Source organism: Zeus faber (genome assembly GCF_960531495.2).
Source record: "Zeus faber genome assembly, chromosome: 13".
Lineage (NCBI taxonomy): Eukaryota > Metazoa > Chordata > Actinopteri > Zeiformes > Zeidae > Zeus > Zeus faber.
In genome coordinates, this window is record NC_137198.1 from 27,707,243 (window position 1) to 27,727,473 (window position 20,231).

General features: G+C 41.4%; 1 protein-coding gene across 1 annotated transcript in view; it reads right to left on the bottom strand.

The window, feature by feature from the left end:
* apoba (apolipoprotein Ba) overlaps positions 1-20,231 on the bottom strand; it is a gene marked incomplete at both ends in the record, with an annotated part of 31,768 nt that overhangs the window by 3,857 nt on the left and 7,680 nt on the right. The window contains 15 exons of the mRNA XM_080012083.1: positions 38-7,621; positions 7,796-8,169; positions 8,586-8,707; positions 8,787-8,962; positions 9,057-9,229; positions 9,465-9,675; positions 10,413-10,522; positions 11,211-11,393; positions 11,546-11,751; positions 12,642-12,809; positions 12,919-13,122; positions 13,754-13,927; positions 14,011-14,215; positions 16,916-17,127; positions 18,459-18,641. Coding sequence (XP_079868209.1) covers positions 38-7,621; positions 7,796-8,169; positions 8,586-8,707; positions 8,787-8,962; positions 9,057-9,229; positions 9,465-9,675; positions 10,413-10,522; positions 11,211-11,393; positions 11,546-11,751; positions 12,642-12,809; positions 12,919-13,122; positions 13,754-13,927; positions 14,011-14,215; positions 16,916-17,127; positions 18,459-18,641 — 10,285 coding nt within the window. The remainder of the gene's footprint in view (positions 1-37; positions 7,622-7,795; positions 8,170-8,585; positions 8,708-8,786; positions 8,963-9,056; positions 9,230-9,464; positions 9,676-10,412; positions 10,523-11,210; positions 11,394-11,545; positions 11,752-12,641; positions 12,810-12,918; positions 13,123-13,753; positions 13,928-14,010; positions 14,216-16,915; positions 17,128-18,458; positions 18,642-20,231) is intronic.

The following is a 20,231-nucleotide window of genomic DNA, read 5'->3' on the forward strand; positions in this document are numbered from 1 at the left end:
AAAAATGTGTCTTTTAATAAACCAAGGCAAGTCTTACCATCTAGATCATACTCCAGAAAGATGAATGTTGAAGTGCAGGTAGACTTCATTGCTGTGACAAGGCTGGAATCTTTATTTTCCACTTTGGCAGTTGTAGTCACTTTATAGATTGGTGAGGAAACCTTCAGTGTAGCAGCAAGGGCACCAAACACTGGGATAAACACACTCGATGGCAGATTGAGGACAATTTCCGGAATTTCCATCTTTTGCTCGGGAATGGTGATGGCTGGAATTTCAAAGTTTGAAACTCGACTTGCAATTTCATCCATGCCAATGGTGTGCTTGCCGATAGTGAAGGATTTTGGTAGGGTGAAAGATGAGATGGTAATTTCATGTTGGGGCATCTTGAATGAGAGGAATGACATTTTTCCCTGCAGAAACATTGTGTCTATGTTGTAACTGGGGACGACCACCTTTGGCAAGCCTGGCAGCATAATATCAAAAGCTGTCGTTGTAATCACCTTGGGAATATTAAGATTCTTTAGATCAATTCTAAAAGGTTCCACATGTAAAGTGGTGAAAGGCACATCAAAGGCAGGAACTGAGATTGCTGGAGGTAGCGTGACATGATCAGGGACATCAACGTTTTCAAATCGCATATCAATATTCCTTATGGAGGGTGGGATCTGTTTTACCCAACTGGGCACTGCAAGGGTAATCTCAGGGATGTTGAAAGTGACACCATTCTCTAATATCTTTGATGGTATGACAAACTCTATTCCATCCATCGTCTTTGTGTACACTATGCTGGAGGAGACATTTAAGTATTGTTTATTGTCCATATTTGTGACCTGCTCAAATTTCAACACATCCCAGAATGTCCTCTGGTATACAGGGAGCTTAATTGACTTCAAGAAAGCTAAATAGCCTTCCACTGATCCAGTAAACTCCATGCGAACTTCAGCCTCATCATTTGACATAAGTAAATCATATGCATGGATGACAGAGGCCAATTGTTCCCTGCCACTCAAGGTGAAGGACTGTTTCTCTGAAGTAATGGCAAAGTCGACATTCTGAAGAAGTCTAATATGATCCAAACCATATAGCTGAGTGGTGTTCATGTCCATTGTAGACTTTAGGGTTGTTAGTGGAACAAAATCAAGTGATCCTTTAACACTGTGTTTTCCTTCTGTGTTTACGTATGCAAAGTGGACATTGTTCGAAATGGCGTAGTCCACTGTTGCATACACACGCCGCAGAGAAACTTCTAGAGCAAGGTTCTTGTTTACATCAAGATGGAAGACATTACTGTCTGTGCTCCTTTTCTGTTTAACCTGTTTGTGGTCAACACTTGAGATGAAAGCAGTGTTCACAGTTGAACGCAGGCCATTAGCATTGAGGTAGAAATGGGCCTTATTCTCTAGATTTTCCACAACATAGTAAGTGTCCATAAGTGATGTGTCTGTCTTTCCATTGGTAGAGGTCTCCACTGAAACATAAGATGTAAGCGCTTCCAGGGCCAGGTTCTGGTCAATGTTACCCTTGCCCACACAGTTAATCAGTGGCATGTTAAACATGTATTTCAGTTTCATCTTGGAGGCAACATTAGGCTTGGTTTTTGTGTTTCCAAGGAGTTCCTGCTTGACTTCAAGATTGAGAATGGGCAAATTAAGTTTTGCAGTATTGGTCACTGAAGCTTCCATGCTCCGTTTTGTGAGACTAACAGTGCAGTCATGGTTCGCTTCCACATTGCGGTGCTCCACAGAAACTGTTGTTGCCAGTTTAATTCCTCTCTTCCTCGTTAAGCTAGTAGTTCCATCGATTTTACCATTCAAAATGTCAAACACAGAGGTTGTGGACACTCCAAATCGGGCAACAAAGTCAGACTGGTTGTGAAGCTCAGCATTAGCACTCACAGCAATTACAGAGGACTTGAATGAAAAATCATATGACAAATTACCCATGGCCGGAATCAAAATATTGTTTTGAATGGCAGGCAGTTTGAAAGTGGGAAGGGTTAGTTCACTCAGTGTTTCTGGGAGATAGATGACAGGCAAGTCCAGCGATGGCAGAACAAGTGTATAGGATGGCACAGAAAAACCCATTGCTGGAATTTTAAAGCTTGGTGTACTGACCTCCTTTGGAACAAAGTAACTAAAAGCTGGCAGCTCTGCACTAAAGGCAGAAACTTCAATATTCATGATTGGTACATTATATCCAGGGACCTTGAAGATTTGAGGAGGTTGGCTTGAAGAGTCGATCTTGTGCCTGACATATTGAATCTTTGCTTGGTCATAGGAATCCTTCAGGAGAGCAACTATTTTGTCTCTATACTGTTCAAATTTTGGCCGAAGAGCATTAACATTGTCATTGATTGCATTGTAAATGGGAACAAGATCCACTTCAAAGCTGTGCATTTCTGGGTTCTTATAGTAGCTAAGTTTAAGGTTCATATCAAATGTTTGTTGAGGAGTGGTTAGCAAGGATTTTAATCCTGCATGTTCCCAAAGAGAGAGTTCTTTCACCTCTGGTGTTTTCATTTCTAGATATGGTACCATAATCTCGGGGACACTGAGGGGAACGGTCAAAAAATCCAAATTAGCCCCTCCATTCGCTGATGTATGGAAGAAAATTTCCATTACATTGTTTTCAATGGTGAGATTGTGATTGTAATTGTACTGGTTGAATCTAGCTAGAGCAACCCAACAAGCCCGCTGCATCTCTGAGTTGAATATATAACCAAAGTCGTGCTGAAGGTCAACCTTCCCAGTGAGTTTCAGAGGAAGCATAATCTTCGAGTTTCCTTTATTCTTACAGTCCAGCACAATCTCAAATGGACGGGCCAAGAATTCCAAGGAGTTAGAAACTGATCCACTCAGCCTTCCAATGAGTTCAGCATCATGCTTAGCCATCAATATGGCTTTCAAGTCTCCAACATGTGCCTCACCATTTAGAGTCAGGACACTGCTCTTTACAAACGGAAGTTCAGTCTCAGTTCTTGCATCAACAATGATGTGTCTTAAGATTACCGATTCAGCAGTAATAGATTGTTTCATTTTCACAGCCTTGCTGTCTGTTTCTCCTCCAAATGTTAACTTGGCCATGCCAAAAGTGATGACAAATTCAAGATTGCTTTTGTGAGTGCCTTCATCAACGTAATCCTGAATCGACCATTTTCCATTTCCAATGTTTTCTGCAGTCACAGAAACTGTACCAGATTCAATCTTGGCTGCAACATTTTGTGTCATTGTTCCCTGACTTGAGGTATCAGCTGTTGGGATGTTCAGGTTATGGTTATAGGTTGTATTTATTATTGCATGGACTCCATTTCTCAGTGTTAGTGTGACCTTGTTGACCAAGTCACATGTGTACATTTGAGTTGTTGCCTTCGCATTAGTTGTGGCAACTGCCTCAGCAGAAGAGCCAGTTATAGTCAATAATCCCTGATGATCAATGGAAAATGCTGCATGTGTGGCTTTAACAGTCTCTGTAAAAAGCAACTTCTTCATTCTGGGAGCTCGTAGCCGAGCCATAATATCTAGGGAGTAGTCAAGTAAGTTCACATTTGACTTTCCCTGGGAAGTCAATGTGGCTGTGAACTCTGGGTTTTTTATTGTAGTTGTTGAATTCTCAATTACTCCTTCTGTTACAAGATTGTAATAGGGGGATTTCAGCCTAAACTCACCATAGAGTTTACCAAAAACTGGAAGGCAAACTTCACTGGGAATCTCTGGCATTTTTATCTCTGGAATGAGAAGAATTGCAATCTGAAAGTCTTTTGAACTCAATTTGGGGATGCTGATAGCAGGAAATTTGATTTCTGAAAGAGTTATTTGTGGGAAGGTCAAATCGGGTAGTTGTACCAAATACAGAACTTTGAGATCACCAAAGATTTTCTCAGGTTGAGGGATTGGTATTTCAATCTCTCTGATGCGGTCTATGATTGCAACTATGTTTGCTTTAATATCCTCAAAGTCTATGGAAAATGCAGGGATTGTGTAGAAATTCAAGATAGTGAATTCAGGCACTGAAATTGTAGCAGGGATGCTGATTGCCTGCAATTTGTTCAAGTTTATCTGTAATTCAGGAATAGAAAGGTCAGTGAGTGGCACTACAAAAGAAGGCACTATGATCTCAGCTGTTTTCAGCTCCTCAAGAATAGACAGTATAGCATGCTCAATCTGGTCGACGGCATCGTGCTCCTTCACTACTTTGCGGATCTCTTCTATCAGATGGTTAAACTGGACAGAAATGTATTGGATCATGTTGGAGTAAAATTCACTCGCCCTTTGGAGATAGACATACATTTCATCTCTGATATCCATGTCAAGAACCCTTTGTTTCATGTCCCCTAAAATTTCCTGCACTTTCATCTTGATGTCGTTGTATACTGTGGCGTCAATCACATTGTACAATTTTTTCACAACCTCAGCCACTTTGGTGTTTTCCATCACCTCTATGTGCTTGATAATTGAAGTTTGTATCCCTCTAAAGAACTCTCTAAAAGCCTCAATTTTTTCCACTATTCCATATAATTTAATCTGCTCATTAACATAGTTCATTAGAACAATCATTTTCTTGTTGGCCTCATCAACAAATGCATTGTAGTCAAATTCTTTTAATGACTTCAGTGTTGAGGAAATGCTTTTATTGAGCTCCTCAATACTTTGCTTGAAGTCAATTGCTTTTAGCTGATTTGTAACACTATCCAGAAATTGCATCAGTTTATCATAGGCATAATTAAAGTTTATAACTCTCAGAGTTTCAACCATTGACTGCACTGTCTCTTCAATTTTAAATTCATTGATGAGAACAATTGATTTATCTAATATTTCCTTAAACTTTACATCAACATCATATTTAATAAATTGATCCCTGATGTAGAAGTACACTGCATTGAGTTTGTTGGGTATTTCATATTCATCAATCCAATTAACAATAACGTCCTTCATAGATTCTATCACTCTTGTAATTTCTGCGGCGGGTATCTTAAAGGATAGCTGCCCAATATATTTTACTATGTCAGTTGAAAGGATGTAGTCCTTTAAATCCTGGAGGAAAATTTTGAGATTAAAGATCTCAATGGCCTTTTTGAATTGAGACATTTTTTCTTTGATTGTTTCCAGGACACTATACTTGTTGTCAAGATCTTGCAGCCATGCAACATTGCTTTCTCTTAGTTTCCGCAAATCTACTTGTCTGATGACATCCTCAATAACATTGATTGCTTTGACAAGTGAGTGCTTGATTCCGTACTCCTCATCTAATTCTGTGAGCTTTTTTGCAACTTGTGAGAGAAAATTTGATATGGTGTCAGAAAAATTGTTTTTAACAAAGTCTTTGAGTGTCAGAATTTGGCTTCGGATTTTTGTTGCAATATCCATTATTGTTTTTTCCAAGTCTGTTTTAATATTTTCCATGGCAAGCTCCAGGTCGTCCATTGTTACAGAGAATTCATTTGTCAAATAAGCAATATTTTCTTTGATCTTGCTGACTTTATTCTCGAGGTTCATTTCTGTTATGAAATTACTAACTTCTGTTGGTAGCTGATCCAATGTTGCTCTAAATTTTCTTACTAATTTATTAATGTCAAGGCCATTGATGAATTGTTGTAGAGATTCTAGGGCAGTTACAAGAGTGTCTTTGAACATCTCAAATGCAACAGCCAAGCTTTCAATGAAAGGAATCTCAATGATATGACAGTCACTGTTCTTGTCATACTTGAGAAAACTAGAGACACCAAACTGTTGAGTTTGTGGTAGAGATCGTTTTCTATTGGAATTGAAATTGCTAAAAAGGTCCGTTACAACTGCACCAGAAAACTCCAATCCAATCTTTTCGGGATTATTGTAAGCACGGATATCCTGGTTGTAAGCATGGCTGTTCAGTTTGGAATTCGATTTCCAAGTCAATGATTGTTCCCTGGGTGTTAAGAGACTGTCAAATTTGTTGTCTATATTTGTAGAGTACTCCCCACTTTCAAGCATATGCTTGGTTGATGCCCGACACTCGTGAGAGTGTGCCAGGCCCAGGGGTTCAGCTTTGACCAGCAGCTTGCTGTAGAGCTGTCCGGTGTGTTTTCCGAGTAGATTAATTTCTCCATCACTGTTGACTATGGCATCTAGGTTGAGGCTGAATGGAACAGCCATGGTGCGTAAGCTGGCATCGAAACGAAAAGGCTTTGAGTTTACCTTGGCTTCACAGCTGGATCTGGAGGAAAGTCCAGCAAATTCAAGTTCACAGTTCTGACTCAGCTGGGAATCCATTATATTTCCAGACGTACTGCACTTAACAGTCCCGGCCATATCTGCATATTTGATTTCATATGTATGTTTAATCTGCTCGTCTTCTCCATAAGCTCCCTTCAGATTTCCAGTCAGGTCCATCTTGATTGGCTTAAGTTCCATGTGGCCTTCATTATTCAAATTTAAATCATAGAGCATAAAGTCATTGGTGACATCAATTGAGGTGACAAAGGGCTCCATATTAACCTTGATATCATGTTTGTAGTGAACATCTTCACAGATGATGTTGTTGGTCTTGGAGCGTAGAGCTAGGGTCCATAGAGTGAGGGTCAGTGTATTGCTGTTCTCAGTTTTCATTTGCTTTAAAGATCCCATCATATTGCCAGAAATGGTCAAGGCTCTTTTATTCAATAAGACATTGATGGTGTTTCTGGTGCTTGCATCATGTGCATGGCCATTGAGGACGCCATTCACAGATACCTCTGTAGTTGTCACTTTACCCTCAATGTTCAGTTCTCCTCTTCCTTCCTCAACCATTGCCTTGGACTTGGAGGACAGGGATGCTCCACTGCTATCTATAACGCCATTAAAAATGTTGTCAAATGTCACAGGGCTACATCGAATATTATTAGTTCCACTAGTGGTGAGACCATTCCTGTCAATGGTCAGAGAAGCTTTGTGCAGTGCACGAGCTATCTCCCAGGTGAGTGAACCTTCAGAGTTGACTTCAAGTCTATTTGAATTTAGAGATCCTGTTACAAGGGAGTATGCCCTATTCATTGCATCATCTGTCAGTGACTCTATCCTAAAAGTAGCCACCTGACTTGACAAACCAAGCTCAGCTTTGTTAGTGAGCTTTTCCCCCAAAACTGTTGCAACAGCATTACTCTTTAGGGTCAACTGGGAGTCTTTGTACTTCAGTTCTGCCTCATGCTTTACGACCTCATTCTGCACGTTGGTTTTGGACACAATGTTCAACTCTGTGTTTGCATAAACTCCCTTGATCTCATTGTGAACTTGGATGAGTGGCAAGTTGATTTGCAGGTTAGACTCTCCTCTGCCTTCTCTCAGGTGAGGGTGAAGAATGTAGCTATTGGTGTATGCAAAGCTGGTGTGCAAAGGACCTACTCTTAAGGATCCATCCCAGCTGCCATCTGCTGTGACTTTATTTGAGTTTGATGTTGATTTAGCAGAGTGGTGAAGAGAGCTGTGAAAGCCTAGGGGACTTGAGACTATAAGCTTGTAGTTAGCCCTTGCAGCAAGGGTATGGTCATCCAGCGTGGATGACCATAAGCCTTCAGAGACACTGAAGCTTGCATCGACGAGGCTATGGCTAAAAGACCCATTCACAAGATACTTTAGATTTTCTTCAACGTTTCCTGATATCATTCCAGTACCTAAGCAGATAGAAAATAACGCTTGTGTCAAGAACAGAAAGTTATAAAATGTCGAGTTAACTGCTTTTGACTCAAAAGCACATATATAACTAGACTCAAACTAGTTATATGTGAATGTATATGTTCTTAAAATGTACATAATCAGGAGGTCTGTTATTTTAAGTTTCAGCTTACCTTCAATTTCATACGACAATGGGTTGAAAGGCGACTGGGCGATGATTTTGTACTGTGCAACATAGTTGAGAATATCTAGGGTGTTGTTACCACCGGAGAAGGAGCCTTCCCAGTTGTAAAAGTTGCTGTTGATCTTGGTAGATGCCTCAACAAGACCAAGGAGTGGTGCTGAGAAGTCCAATGACGTTGGTATGGTGAATGCTGGTATTGGATAGTTTTTGGCAGGAATAAAAAGGCCCATTGTTGATAGGTCAATGGCAGGAATAGACAGCGTTGAAGGGATTTTCAGGTCATCTGAGGTCTTTCCTCCCAGTGGTAGGGAAAGCAGCACATCCATCTTGTCCTTGTTGAACTGGTATCTAAATAAACTGTCTCTGTTAAAGGGGCAGAAACACACATACTGTTTGGTTTTAGGTATTTTATTAAAAATAACATTTACGGCATACAAAAATCAAACATGAACAATCAATGCAATTTCAATGGGTCTAATCATGAAACCTTGCTCTCCTTATTCTTTTTTTTTTGAGAGTAGTTGATGGAAACCTAATGTGGGACTGGATGTATTCATATTGATTTGTACAGTTTCATGCCCCGCCAATGCCATAAAAAGCAAACATGCAATAAACCATGGCCAAAAGATGCAAGAGGAGATGAGAATTGTATTCATATCTGAACAGTTCCTGAAGACCCTCTCTCCTCATGGGAACGATTAGGAGTCCAACTGTTCTCTGAAATAAAAGAAATGTCTGGTAAAACTCTTAACAAACATTATACTGTACTGAAGACTTACGATTGCAAGAACAGTTTTTCAGGCAAGACTGGTAGGGTGAGGTCTGAGATGCTTCTCTTGCTTCGCAGGGTCTCTACATAGGGGATACCTGCAGACAGCTTGTTGAGCCAAATATTACCCGCCTACATGGAGTTGCACAATGTGGATTCAGTTATCACTGGTTATGAAAAAAAAATAAAAATTGTGACAATAGTTCTTTACCTCAATTCCTTTGGTGACAATGTGACGGAGTTTCATATCGGTCTTGGCCACCCTTTGGTCAAGAATCTCATCAATGAGCTGCTGCAACTGCCTTTGGTAATTGTCCATGTTTGGAATCAGTTTCTGGATTTCTGAGTTTAGGTCAGAATTAACCTCTACCTCAATCTTGTCATTATCTGTAAAGGGACATTCCAATGAAACAAATCCAATGAATTGCGTGGCTGGCTTTGATTCTCAGTGATTTAAAAAGCAGAGATACTGAACGGTTACCATATTTTAGGCTGGCTCTCTGTAGGGAGGATGTTTCTGGAAGGTTAATGGCAGTCTCTACTCCTATAATCATGCCGTTGTCCTTCTTCAAGGTTGCGGTGAAAGACGCATCGGCTTTCAGGGAGGGGGCGACCATCTGGACCTCCACCATGGCATCCTTCATCATCTCAAATCTATATTGAGATGAGGTGTTAGATGGGATAATTTGGCGTCATTACAGTTGCTGCAGCTACACCCTTTTGAAGAGTCAGAATCATTACTCCTCCCTTTGTGGCTTTATAATCCAAATCAATATTATAGACCCTGAGGGCAAATAGATTACAGTAGAATACAGTCAACATGGAATTTATGTGTACTTTTAAAAACAATTAACATGTCAAGTATTGATTGCAAGCTTGGTTGTCTTACCTGGTACGTCCTACCAGGGTAAGCTGCGGGATGTTCTGGTTTGTTACGTCGATGGTAATGCCTTTCACCCTCTTCCCCATTGCATTAGTGTCAGTGACTGCTAGCTTGATGCCTGCCTCGATGTCAAAATCGGGAATGCTGACCTCCGTGGTCAGTGTGTTTTTTTGGAAGTTGTACTTTATGGATGCAGTCGCCTCGGCTGACTCAATGCCTGGTGGGACGCAAAATTACCTCGTCTATTTTTTTCGTATCAGTCTTCACCTACCACCAATACATACTCTCAAAATACACAATACACCTCAAAATATTATTGTCATCTTGACACTCATTTCATTTTGATATGGTCCCAGTTTTGAGCCATGATGTACTGTCCATTTTGGCATTTACAGTAGCAATCTGTCTGCAGCTTACGGACTACTGAAAGCCTGAAAGTGTATGACAGTCAGATTGATTTTAGGATTTGGGTCTGAATAAATGAATAAAGTTTAAATAGAAGTATGTATACAAATTCATATTTAAATCAAGATGTAATTTAATTAGTAACCGTAATTTATAAAGAAGTATATCATACATATTTTCATTGTTTTTCGGCTGGACTGGGACAAAAATTGGCCCTGTCATTTTTGGCCCAGACAGCCCAGTTTATATTATACTATATTAAATATTTATTGATTTATTTTTAATTATATCGGCCCAAACGTGCGTAGGCACACCGGGAAATGCCCGGTGTGCCAGATTCAAGTCCACCCTGCCGGAATGCAACTAGTGGTACATGTACCAGAGTAGAAAGACTGCTACTTGTAGTCTCCAGAAAAATCACGGATGGGCAAACATCTTTTTTCCTAGTTCTCCACGAATCGTTCTCCACGAATTGTTTCCCATGTAGTTCTTACATTCATTACAATAGCGCCGGATGTGGAGACGTCTTCCATTACTCCATTACCATACCTTCTGCCTTCAAAGTGAGTTTCAGAGAGTCCTCTTTATGATGTGTTTCAGCAGCAATGGTGGCAGCATATTCTGAAACCTCCCCTGTGGGTTGGATTTCTACTGAAAATCTAAAAAAGAAAAATAATAAATCAGACTTAATTAAGATTCATTAACATTTTACTCATCGTGATAGGAAAATTCAGAGAGGATAATAGTAAAGGGCAATTATTTTTCAATGAAGGCTTGATTTAAATGGTTCTCATCATTTATAATTTTTCAAAGCAAACTGATCACTGAAGGCTTTTATATTGAGAAACTTACCGCTCTGCTGCAGCTTCCCACTGTGCTAACATGTAATCCAATTGTTTTGGGTTTTTTTTATCATGTTTTGAATAGTTGCACATCTAGTGTGTAATGTTGGCTACAGTAGGTTGCCAGTAGGAAGCAGCAGAACTTCCGGTTTCTAGTCTCTTGTCTTGAGAACAGATATAGCCAAACAATCTATTTTGCGGAGGTGACTCCTGATGAAAATGCACAGTTTGAACCCATTTTGTTCTTTGGTATAACTTAATAAGATGAAAAGGAGATTCAACATGTTTTTTAAAGCTTAATACTTAATATGTACCCCATTGCACCGCATTCAAGCACAGTAACAAACTGCAGCAGAGTGGTATTGTTTTTGGTTTTGCTATGAACAGTCTAAATTATGGGAAATAATGGCTTTAAAGTTCACATCCCAATTTGGACTCTGCAAATGGGGAAAACTTGAAATGTTTTACCTCATGAATTACATCAACGAGTTTCAAAAGGCCTTACCTGGTCTCTCCTGTCAGAGGATAATAAGGAGCCTGGTCTGTGGAGCTGGCATTGGAGTAACGCAGAACAGTGCAGTATTTCAGACCAGCGAAAATGGGCTGGCAGTCGGTGGAGTCAGTCCTGTCTTCCACCATGGGGGGGACAATCATCGTCTGACTGGAGGAGACTGATAGTATCCTGTTGCTGCATTTCAAAACGAGATGTGTAAAGGGAAATATGCCACGAATTATGGAGTGGAAGGAACTTTTACATCAAATTAACCTTTTAAAAATGTGCAGAATCTTGTATGGCTTCCTGGAACAGGTTTGATGTCTTGCTGATGATGAGCCACTCACCTGAGACTGAATAGCTGAGTGTTGGCCTTTGGGGCGGGGATGAACAGTTTGACCTGGTTTCGGGTGATCTTGACTTTAGCATTGAGGGAAGTCTCATGGTACATGTTTGTGTGCATCTCCAATCCAGCCGCTACAAAGTCTGGAAAGTGCACCCCCATCTGAGTAATGAATTCCACACTGGCCGAGGGCATGAAAGACAACTGCTTCTGTAAAGACGTACGTTAGGGTAAGAGAATTAACATACACAATGGCATTCATTTTTCTTTATAGGGAAATGCTTACTGGGATTTCAGCGTAGACATTATTAACTATTATTACACGGCTCTGTGGAATAGTCAATGATAACTAATACTCCATACTGTGGTCTGAATAATGACCGATCTGTTGATAATGACTTCTTTGTCTGATTTCATGTCCCTCACATTACTGTGTCAATGTATTAATTTATTTGGTAAGTTTCTGTGTAATAAGCAGGATCATGTATAACCAGACATTATTCCAAAATAACCTCCTTCAGGGTGATGCAAGACCCCTCTGCTTAGCAGTTCTGATAACCCTGTCAGGGGATTTCTTTGTGATAATGAGCAGCTGACCGGACATTATGACTGAACATTACTTACAACAAAGATGCACCTAAAGCTTTTCTAGAGCACAGTGACCGTTTTCAGGAACCTTCCAACGTCAAGCTATCGTCACACATGAAATAAGATGGCTGTACACACACATTTTTTTAATTAATTATTAATTAATTATTTGTTCAATTGCTTCACATAGAAATAATTGTAAACGCCTTGGAAAACAGTCCGTATGACATTGCATTCTTAAAACGGTGAATGTTATTGTAATTAAGTTATTTAATTGGATTAAGTCGTGACATTTTTAAATATGTTAATAAAAAGTACAACTCACCTAAACATCTTGAGTGATTTCAATTACATATTGTTGCCCTATTTTTTATTTGTCAAAGCAATGATGCCTAATTAAATTTACAAAAATATGTGTAAACAAATCATGACATAATTTTAAGGTAGGTTTCTCACTATATCATTTGAATTGTCCAAAACCACAAAAAAATGTAAGATTTCCTTTAACTTACCAAGGCAGGAGTAAACTTAATTCCACCTCTGGCACCAGGGGCGATTATCCCAGAAAGCGAGAATTTAAGAGGTAGGCCAGAAGCCGTGGGCAAAGTGAAGGCATTCTCCAAGAAGATGTAGTGTGCAAAGAAGTCATTTTCATTACTAGAGGTCAGCTTAATAAATGCCTGTTGAGTGAAGGGAAAATGTTGAAGTTATGAGAAGAGAAGTTAAATGGGCGTTAATTGACATTAAAAACATTTTCTTAGAACAGTTTCTGGAAAACAAAGATTTCACCTCTGCTGGCAGAATCCTGAAAAAAATGTGATAGTACATGAACAGACTTTCTGCCATCTGCCTCAGTTCGCTGGTCTTGATGTAGCCGATCTCCCTTCCTAAGAGCCTAAGATAGGCTGTTGCCTCTGGGGCCGGTGAGGAGCGCACGTCCTCAATGAGCCTGTTAACAGCATCTTTGATGTCCATCAGGAGGTCCTGTTGGACCTGAACAATGAAGAGTTGCATTTGAGTCAGGACGATCATGTCAGACTAAAGATGTGATATATATATATATGTGTTCAAGTCCAAGTGAATCTCAATGACATTTTACTACTTATATTTCAAAAAGGCCTAACTAGGAGAAAATTAGTTCTAGGGGGGTCTCCGTTTGGCATCACTTAGTTTGAGTGGCAGATGAAAGTAGGCATTGCCAGGAGACAGTCAACTAAGTTGATGCTAATCGCTTATGCTAGGTCCTTCCTCCGAGGCAACAGATACAGGTTATTACCCCTCAAGCCTAGATTTCTGCCACTTACGTAGTGAACTCTCAATCCCACTAAACCTCTCATCATCTAAAAGCACCGGTCATGAGATTTGTGGATGTGAAATCATCTGAATGGTAAACATGACCAATAAGGTCATTAGTACCCAAAAGCATCAGTCGGTACCAAAATACACTTACTTGAAGACGCCAATATAAGCACAGCTATTATTGCAGAAAGGTAATACATTTCCTATTTTTGTTAATGCAAATTTTGACCAACATAACTATATGAAAAATATATAATTTAACAATAATGCAGTTTCTTGGACTTTAAGGCACAATGTGTGACAAAATTCTAAAACAGCATGTGACCTGTCTTCTCCTTTTGCCTCTGTTGGGGGCAATTCTCTCCAAAACCTGACGGAGCACCTCGGGGGCGTTGTCATCTGCTAAGTACAAAGCCCTGGAGATGGAATCAGGGAAGAAGCCTTTTTCTCCAAACAGAGCATCCAAGGTTGGCTGAAATCCATCTCCCTCAACACCGACCTTGCAAAGGAAGAGATTACGATCTTTTAAACAAAAAAAAACATAACTAATTTCACATCAGCAGATCTAAGATAAAGACGTACCTCAAATACATCATAACTGGAGTCAAACACTCTAAGTGTGGTCTCCAACATCACCTCCTTTGGCAGGGTATTGGCAGAATCAAAGATTAGGTTGCCTTTCATCGAGCCTAGGCCAGTTTCGAACTTGTAGTTACGGGATGCACCAATGGAATCTGGTCCGGGGGACATCCTGTCTGGCCAGGCCATATTAACATATTCTCTGATCCTTCAGAAATGACAGGAGAAATAAATAGACATACTTTTCACACAGACACACTGTGGCAGATTCGCCACCCAAGTGGCGTTTCCAGGGACCTCTGGCACAGAGACACTAAACAACAGTTTATTGTAGAGATGAGGCTAGGTGGAATTAGCCAGGAGCAGATGGAACATGTCATGACATAGGGCTCCCATCCTGACTGAGTGTGTGGACAGGGTTTTTAAACCTAATGCTAGTTAGCCCAACCAACACGCATCAGGTGTGGTTACTTAAGCCACCCCATACCCCCAACACCAAACTGAGGCCAGGAAGAATTCCTGGCCAAAGCCTACTGCCCCCCCACACCAAGCAGAGAACAAAAACGAAAAAAGCAAAATGTTCAAAACAGACTGATGCAGGGTTGCTATACCTGAAAATACAGACTCTGACCCAGGATTCCTTAAATAAATAAAACACTGGACTCTGAAACAGGGTTCCCATACCTCATACAAACAAAAGTCCAAAAAATAAAAAATAAATTAACAGGTTTCCTCCCAGAGGACCTGAATTCCCCGGAGCAGCAAGGTCAACCGACCTCCTTCCACCTCCTTCCACCATGTGAAATTATTGGGATACATTTAATCATATTTTCTCTCCCCCCACACCATCATTGTTGTACGCATTATAACTCTACCTTCTCTCAAATTGTTGTTTGTCTCTCAAACTGTTTTTTAAAAGCATGTTTTAATTACACCTGACACCTGTAAGGCCCATAGATTGTTATATTGTTATATTGTTATTGTTATGTTGATATATTTAAATTTCCTTATTTTCTTAAATTCATTTTAGGAAAGCTTCTGAAATTTTTGCTCAATATAAATAAATAATAATAAATACGGTGGATGGGATGGCTTGAGCAGCCACACCTGACACTCGTTGGTTGGGCTAACGAGCAACAGGTTTAAAAACCCCATCCCCACACACACTCAGGATAGGAGACCTGGCGTGACATGTTCCAGCTGTTCCTTGCTAATGCCGCCTAGCCTTATCTCTACAATAAACTGGTGTTCACAACCTCCTGTTGTCTGTCTCTGTGGCGGAGGTCCCTGGCATGGGGTGAAACTGCCGCGATACATTTTAATATGAAGTATATTGCCCTTCTACAAAGGTTAAGGTGAAATGTTTTGTTCCAAGCCCAAAAAGTCAATGACTTATCACATATTGTGCATTTTCAAACAGTAAACAAAATAGATGTTGGAGAACATTTGTTCTGACAACAATCAAACATTGAACTCATGTGCCAAATTGTTGTATTAAGTTTATATACAATTAATATTTTTCAAGAAATTTAATGCTTAGTTTATAAAATGCAACTGTTTGGAAACATGGCCAGAACCGCACTAATATGGGCAAGTTCATAAAACCTGGGCAGGTGGTGATGGTCCTTGCTGGATTCTATGTGTTAGGCAGTGTAAGGCAGTCATCGCCAAGAACATTGATGATGGAACTACTGGCATCGACCGCTACCCTGGTAAGGTGACCACAACCATGGGCAAGAAGATTGCAGAGAGGTCTAGGCGTTTGTCAAGGTGTACAACTACAATCACCTTATGCCCACCTGATATTCTGGAAAAAAAAAACGTCAACAAGGACGTCTTCAGGGACACGGCCCTGAAGCGCAAAGCCAGGCGGGAGCCCAAGGTTAAGTTTGAGGAGAGGAACAAGACAGGCAAGAAAAAATGGTTCTTCCAGAAGCTTAGACTCTAAGCTCCCTTGAGCTGCTTTCACACATGCACTCCAGATAATATCCTGATTATCAGTAAATTGTCCAGCGTAACCCTTTCACACTTGTAGCAAAAAAATGGAGATTGTCTGTCAGACACATTTACACCACCTGGAAATGCTGTTTGGTTAGGACGATGGGTGGAGTCTGGGTAGTGCGTACAGGAGGTAGGACATGATGCAATAACGCAGCAGAGTTTTACAGCACACCCAAGATGGCGGACAAGGCTACAGACTACAGACAGTAGTTGGGTTTTTTTTTGTGTTGATACTGTGTATGATGTGCATGATGATATGATGCATTCGGACATATCACAATATAAACGAGAGAGAGGAAAGTTTTGGTTTCACTAATAAATGTATAAAAAAGGAAACATGGCCAGATGTGTGGCACAAAATGCATCCACATTATACAACATCTCTTTAATTATAGATTGGCTGAAATTACAAATAAAAATTTTGGTCAAGTAGCATTACAATGGTTTTGAGTTGATGGAGTGTGTAGGGTGGTGTGTTTTTGAAAGCATGCAATACATTTCTTGAAAAATGTGCTGTATCAACCAGTCCATTTTACACTTGCAAACAAATTTGGTAAGGTATAGTATGTGTGTGCTGTGTAGTTAAATAGGATTAACTGTGATTTTTGCTAATAGTCACACACACGTTCCCCACTCTGAGTGCTGAGCAGTACACAGTACACCAGAGTAAAAATTCTAGGCTGTAACATTCTTTACTTCACCATAAATGCGCATTGCAGTGTGGTCTAAAACATCAACAATTATTTTTGAGGGGGACAAAAATGACTTGACTTGACTGTGATAGGTCCAAGAAACAGTCATTCTTTTTACTCTCATACTAAAGTATGCTGGACGATAGTATATGGAGTATGTAGCAGTGTTCAATTTGGATGTTATGGACCGCACATTCATAACATAAATTTCTCACCTCTTCATCTCGGGGTCGTTGGAGTAGCGGATATTGTGAAGGTGTGATGCCACAAAGTCCTTGAGCTGAGGGTCTCCTTGGTCCTCCAAAGAGTTGAGCAGCTCTGCTATCAGCGTCTGGTCTGGGCGCTTCATCAGAATGAGGTAGGCAGCCACGCGCTTCTCCAAAGGGGCGCCCACGTCATTGTACACTTCCAGGAGGACATCCTTGACCTGTGGATGAGCGAAAACAATTCCAGTCCGTTGGCCTGTCTTTGCTCAGGATTAAATCAATTACACGAACCTACAAGTTTGTGTTTGTCTCTGCAACAAGGATTTCGGACGCCTTCTTCCTTTCCCTAATGGGAGTTTAGTTCCTGCCCACTTTCTTATGACTGGGCCATGGAAGAAGAAGAATAAATCTATACACATATTTGGAGAAAAAACAACAGATAAAGAGAAAAAACTAAAAATGTCTAAAAAGGATTTCTGGATTTGTGTCGGAATTATATTAAATCCACCTAGAAATGCAATAGACGTGTATTTTTTTTTGCATTCCATTATGTGGTGCCTGAAACGTCATTACATTTTATTTTGGCACGGTTGCCTCATTGGTTTTTTTTAATGCGCTGAAGACTAGAATGGCGCTTGGGGAAATACATCAACTTAGAATACGTACTTAGAATTTCATTTTCCGGCATTAAAAACAGTGAAAATGACATTTAACATATTTTTAAGGCTTCAACATTTGCCCCATTGGACTAGATGTGTAGTAGTGTAGTCTCAATAGTTAAGCATTGAATTGTTATATAATTAATGGGTAGCAGCATTTAAATTAGGTCTGGGTTGAAAAAGTGAACCTATCCTTTAAGCCTTTCATTGCTAACATGACTGATAAGCATTTGACTAAACAAAATGTTGAAAACTTGAAAAAGTAAATACTCATCTACTCGTCGGCATTAAATACATCGGATGCCTGCGCCACCCTCGCTATGTCCACAGGGCTGCTCGCTGTAAGTCTGTTTATTCGGATTGCAATATTCCATCCATAATGTCGAATCCGCAACGTCATCACAACAAATCCCGTGTGCACTCTGTACTGCAGCCCCTGATTTGTGTTGACAGACTCATTCCTCCCAACTTGCCTGCCTCGCCTTCCATAGTGAAAAACTGCAACATTCATGCTACAGAATGCACGATCTCTCAGCAATAAATCACTACACATTTCCGACATCATCACGGAACGGAAAATTGACTTTCTCTGTTTAACAGAAACTTGGCAAGATCAACAGGACTTTATTACACTCAACCAAGCCACCCCCCCGGATATGTGTACATACAGAAGCCTTGCTCCATAGGTTGTGGTGGTGGGCTGCCTGTAATACACCGAGGAGACATCCTGGTCAAAAAACTCTCTGTGCCAAACACCACCTCTTTTGAATGTATTGCATTCTCTCTCAATGCACATCTCCAGGTTGTCCTCATCTGTCACTGTTGGACTGTTTTAACATTACAGAGCACGTTCAAGGTCAGCTCAGTGCTCCGGCCCCCCTAAAAACCCGGACTGTCTCCTTCACTCGCTCAGCCCCTGGTACATCTCTGAACTCCGCACCATGAAGGCCAGCGGCCGTCAGCTGGAGAGGCTCTACAGAAGATCTGGCCTCACTGTCCACCTTGAGGCCTTCAAACAGCATGTGAGTTCCTACAAAGACGCTCTCTCCAGAACCAAGACCCAATATTACTCCACTCTCATTGGCAATCAGCAAAACCACAAACAGAATGCTGTTCTCAACCATTAACCCGCAGCTCCGCCCCCCTGATCCCCCTCAATCCCCCAACCCCTCTGACCACTGCTCCATGTTCCAGGAGTTTTTCCAGGTGAAAGTGGACACCATCTCCCAGCATCTCCAATCGCCTGCCCTCCCACACACACCCAAACCACAGGGTGTTGCACCCCCAGCTGCCTGCCCACCCCAGTGCTGTCTATCCTCCTCCTCCCCTGTGGATGTGCCGCAAATTACTATTACCTGTCACCAAGGCCTAGGCCTCCACCTGCTCTCTGGACCCCATGCCCACAGCCCTGGTCAAGGTATGCCTACCCACCCTCTTCCCTATCATGGTGGCCATATCTAACGCCTCCCTGAAATCCCGCCAGTTCCCACCAGCTTCAATATGGCCTCAGTCACACCGATCATAAAGAAGCCTGGTCTCGACCTGGACAACCCTAACAACTACCGCCCGATCTCCAACGTTTCGTTCCTAAGCAAAATCCTGGAACAAGAAGTTGCCACCCAACTCCAACAGCACATGTCCAACCATGAGCTTCACAAACCACTTAAATCTGCATTCAGAACTTACCACAGCATGGAGACGGCCCTCATTAAAATAACTAACGACCTCCTCATTGCTGCTGACGCAGGCTACATCAGTATCCTTATCCCCCTCGACCTCTCAGCTGCCTTTGACAAAGTCTCCCACACTATCCTCCTCAACCGTCTATCGGGCTACCTTGGCCTCTCCAGTACAGCACTCTCCTGGTTCCAATCCTATCTCACCAACAGGAAGCAGTTTGTCTCTATCAGAGATTCCTGCTCCTCCCCTGGCCCAGTTGACCAAGGCATGCCTCAGGGCTCCGTGCTTGGGCCCCTCCTTTTCACTATCTACATGCTCCCCCTTGATCAGATCATACGCCACCACGGTCTATGCTTCCACACCTACGCCGATGACACCCAGTTATACCTCAGCACAAAACCATCCACCCAGCTCCCCCCTCAGCCTCTACTCAACTGCCTCCACAACATCAAAGTCTGGATGTCATCAAACCTGCTCAAATTCAACAATAACAAAACCAAACTCATGGTTGTGGCACTCCAAGGCACTGCTCAGGAAGGTTGGAGATCTGCTCCTGGTTGTTGATGGCTGCTTTATTTTCCCATCACCCGAAGTACGCAACCTAGGCGTCATCTTCAATTCAACCCTTTCATTTCACTCACACATCAAATCCATAACCAAATCTGCCTTCTTCCACCTCAAGAACATCTCCAGACTCTGCCAATCACTGTCTGAGTCTGTGGCAGAAACACTAATCTACGCTTTCATCACCTCCCAGACAGGACTCCATTGCAGTACTCCTGTCCGGGGTTCCAAGTAAAGTCCTGGACAGGCTCCAGTACGTTCAAAACTCTGCTGCTAGAGTTCTCACCCGCACCAAGCCCTGGCAGCACATTACCCCCACCCCTATCCATCTCCACTGGCTCCCTGTCAAATACCATTTTTCCTAAAAAACCCTACTATTAACCTACAAATCCCTCCACGCCCTTGCCCCACAGTATCTAACA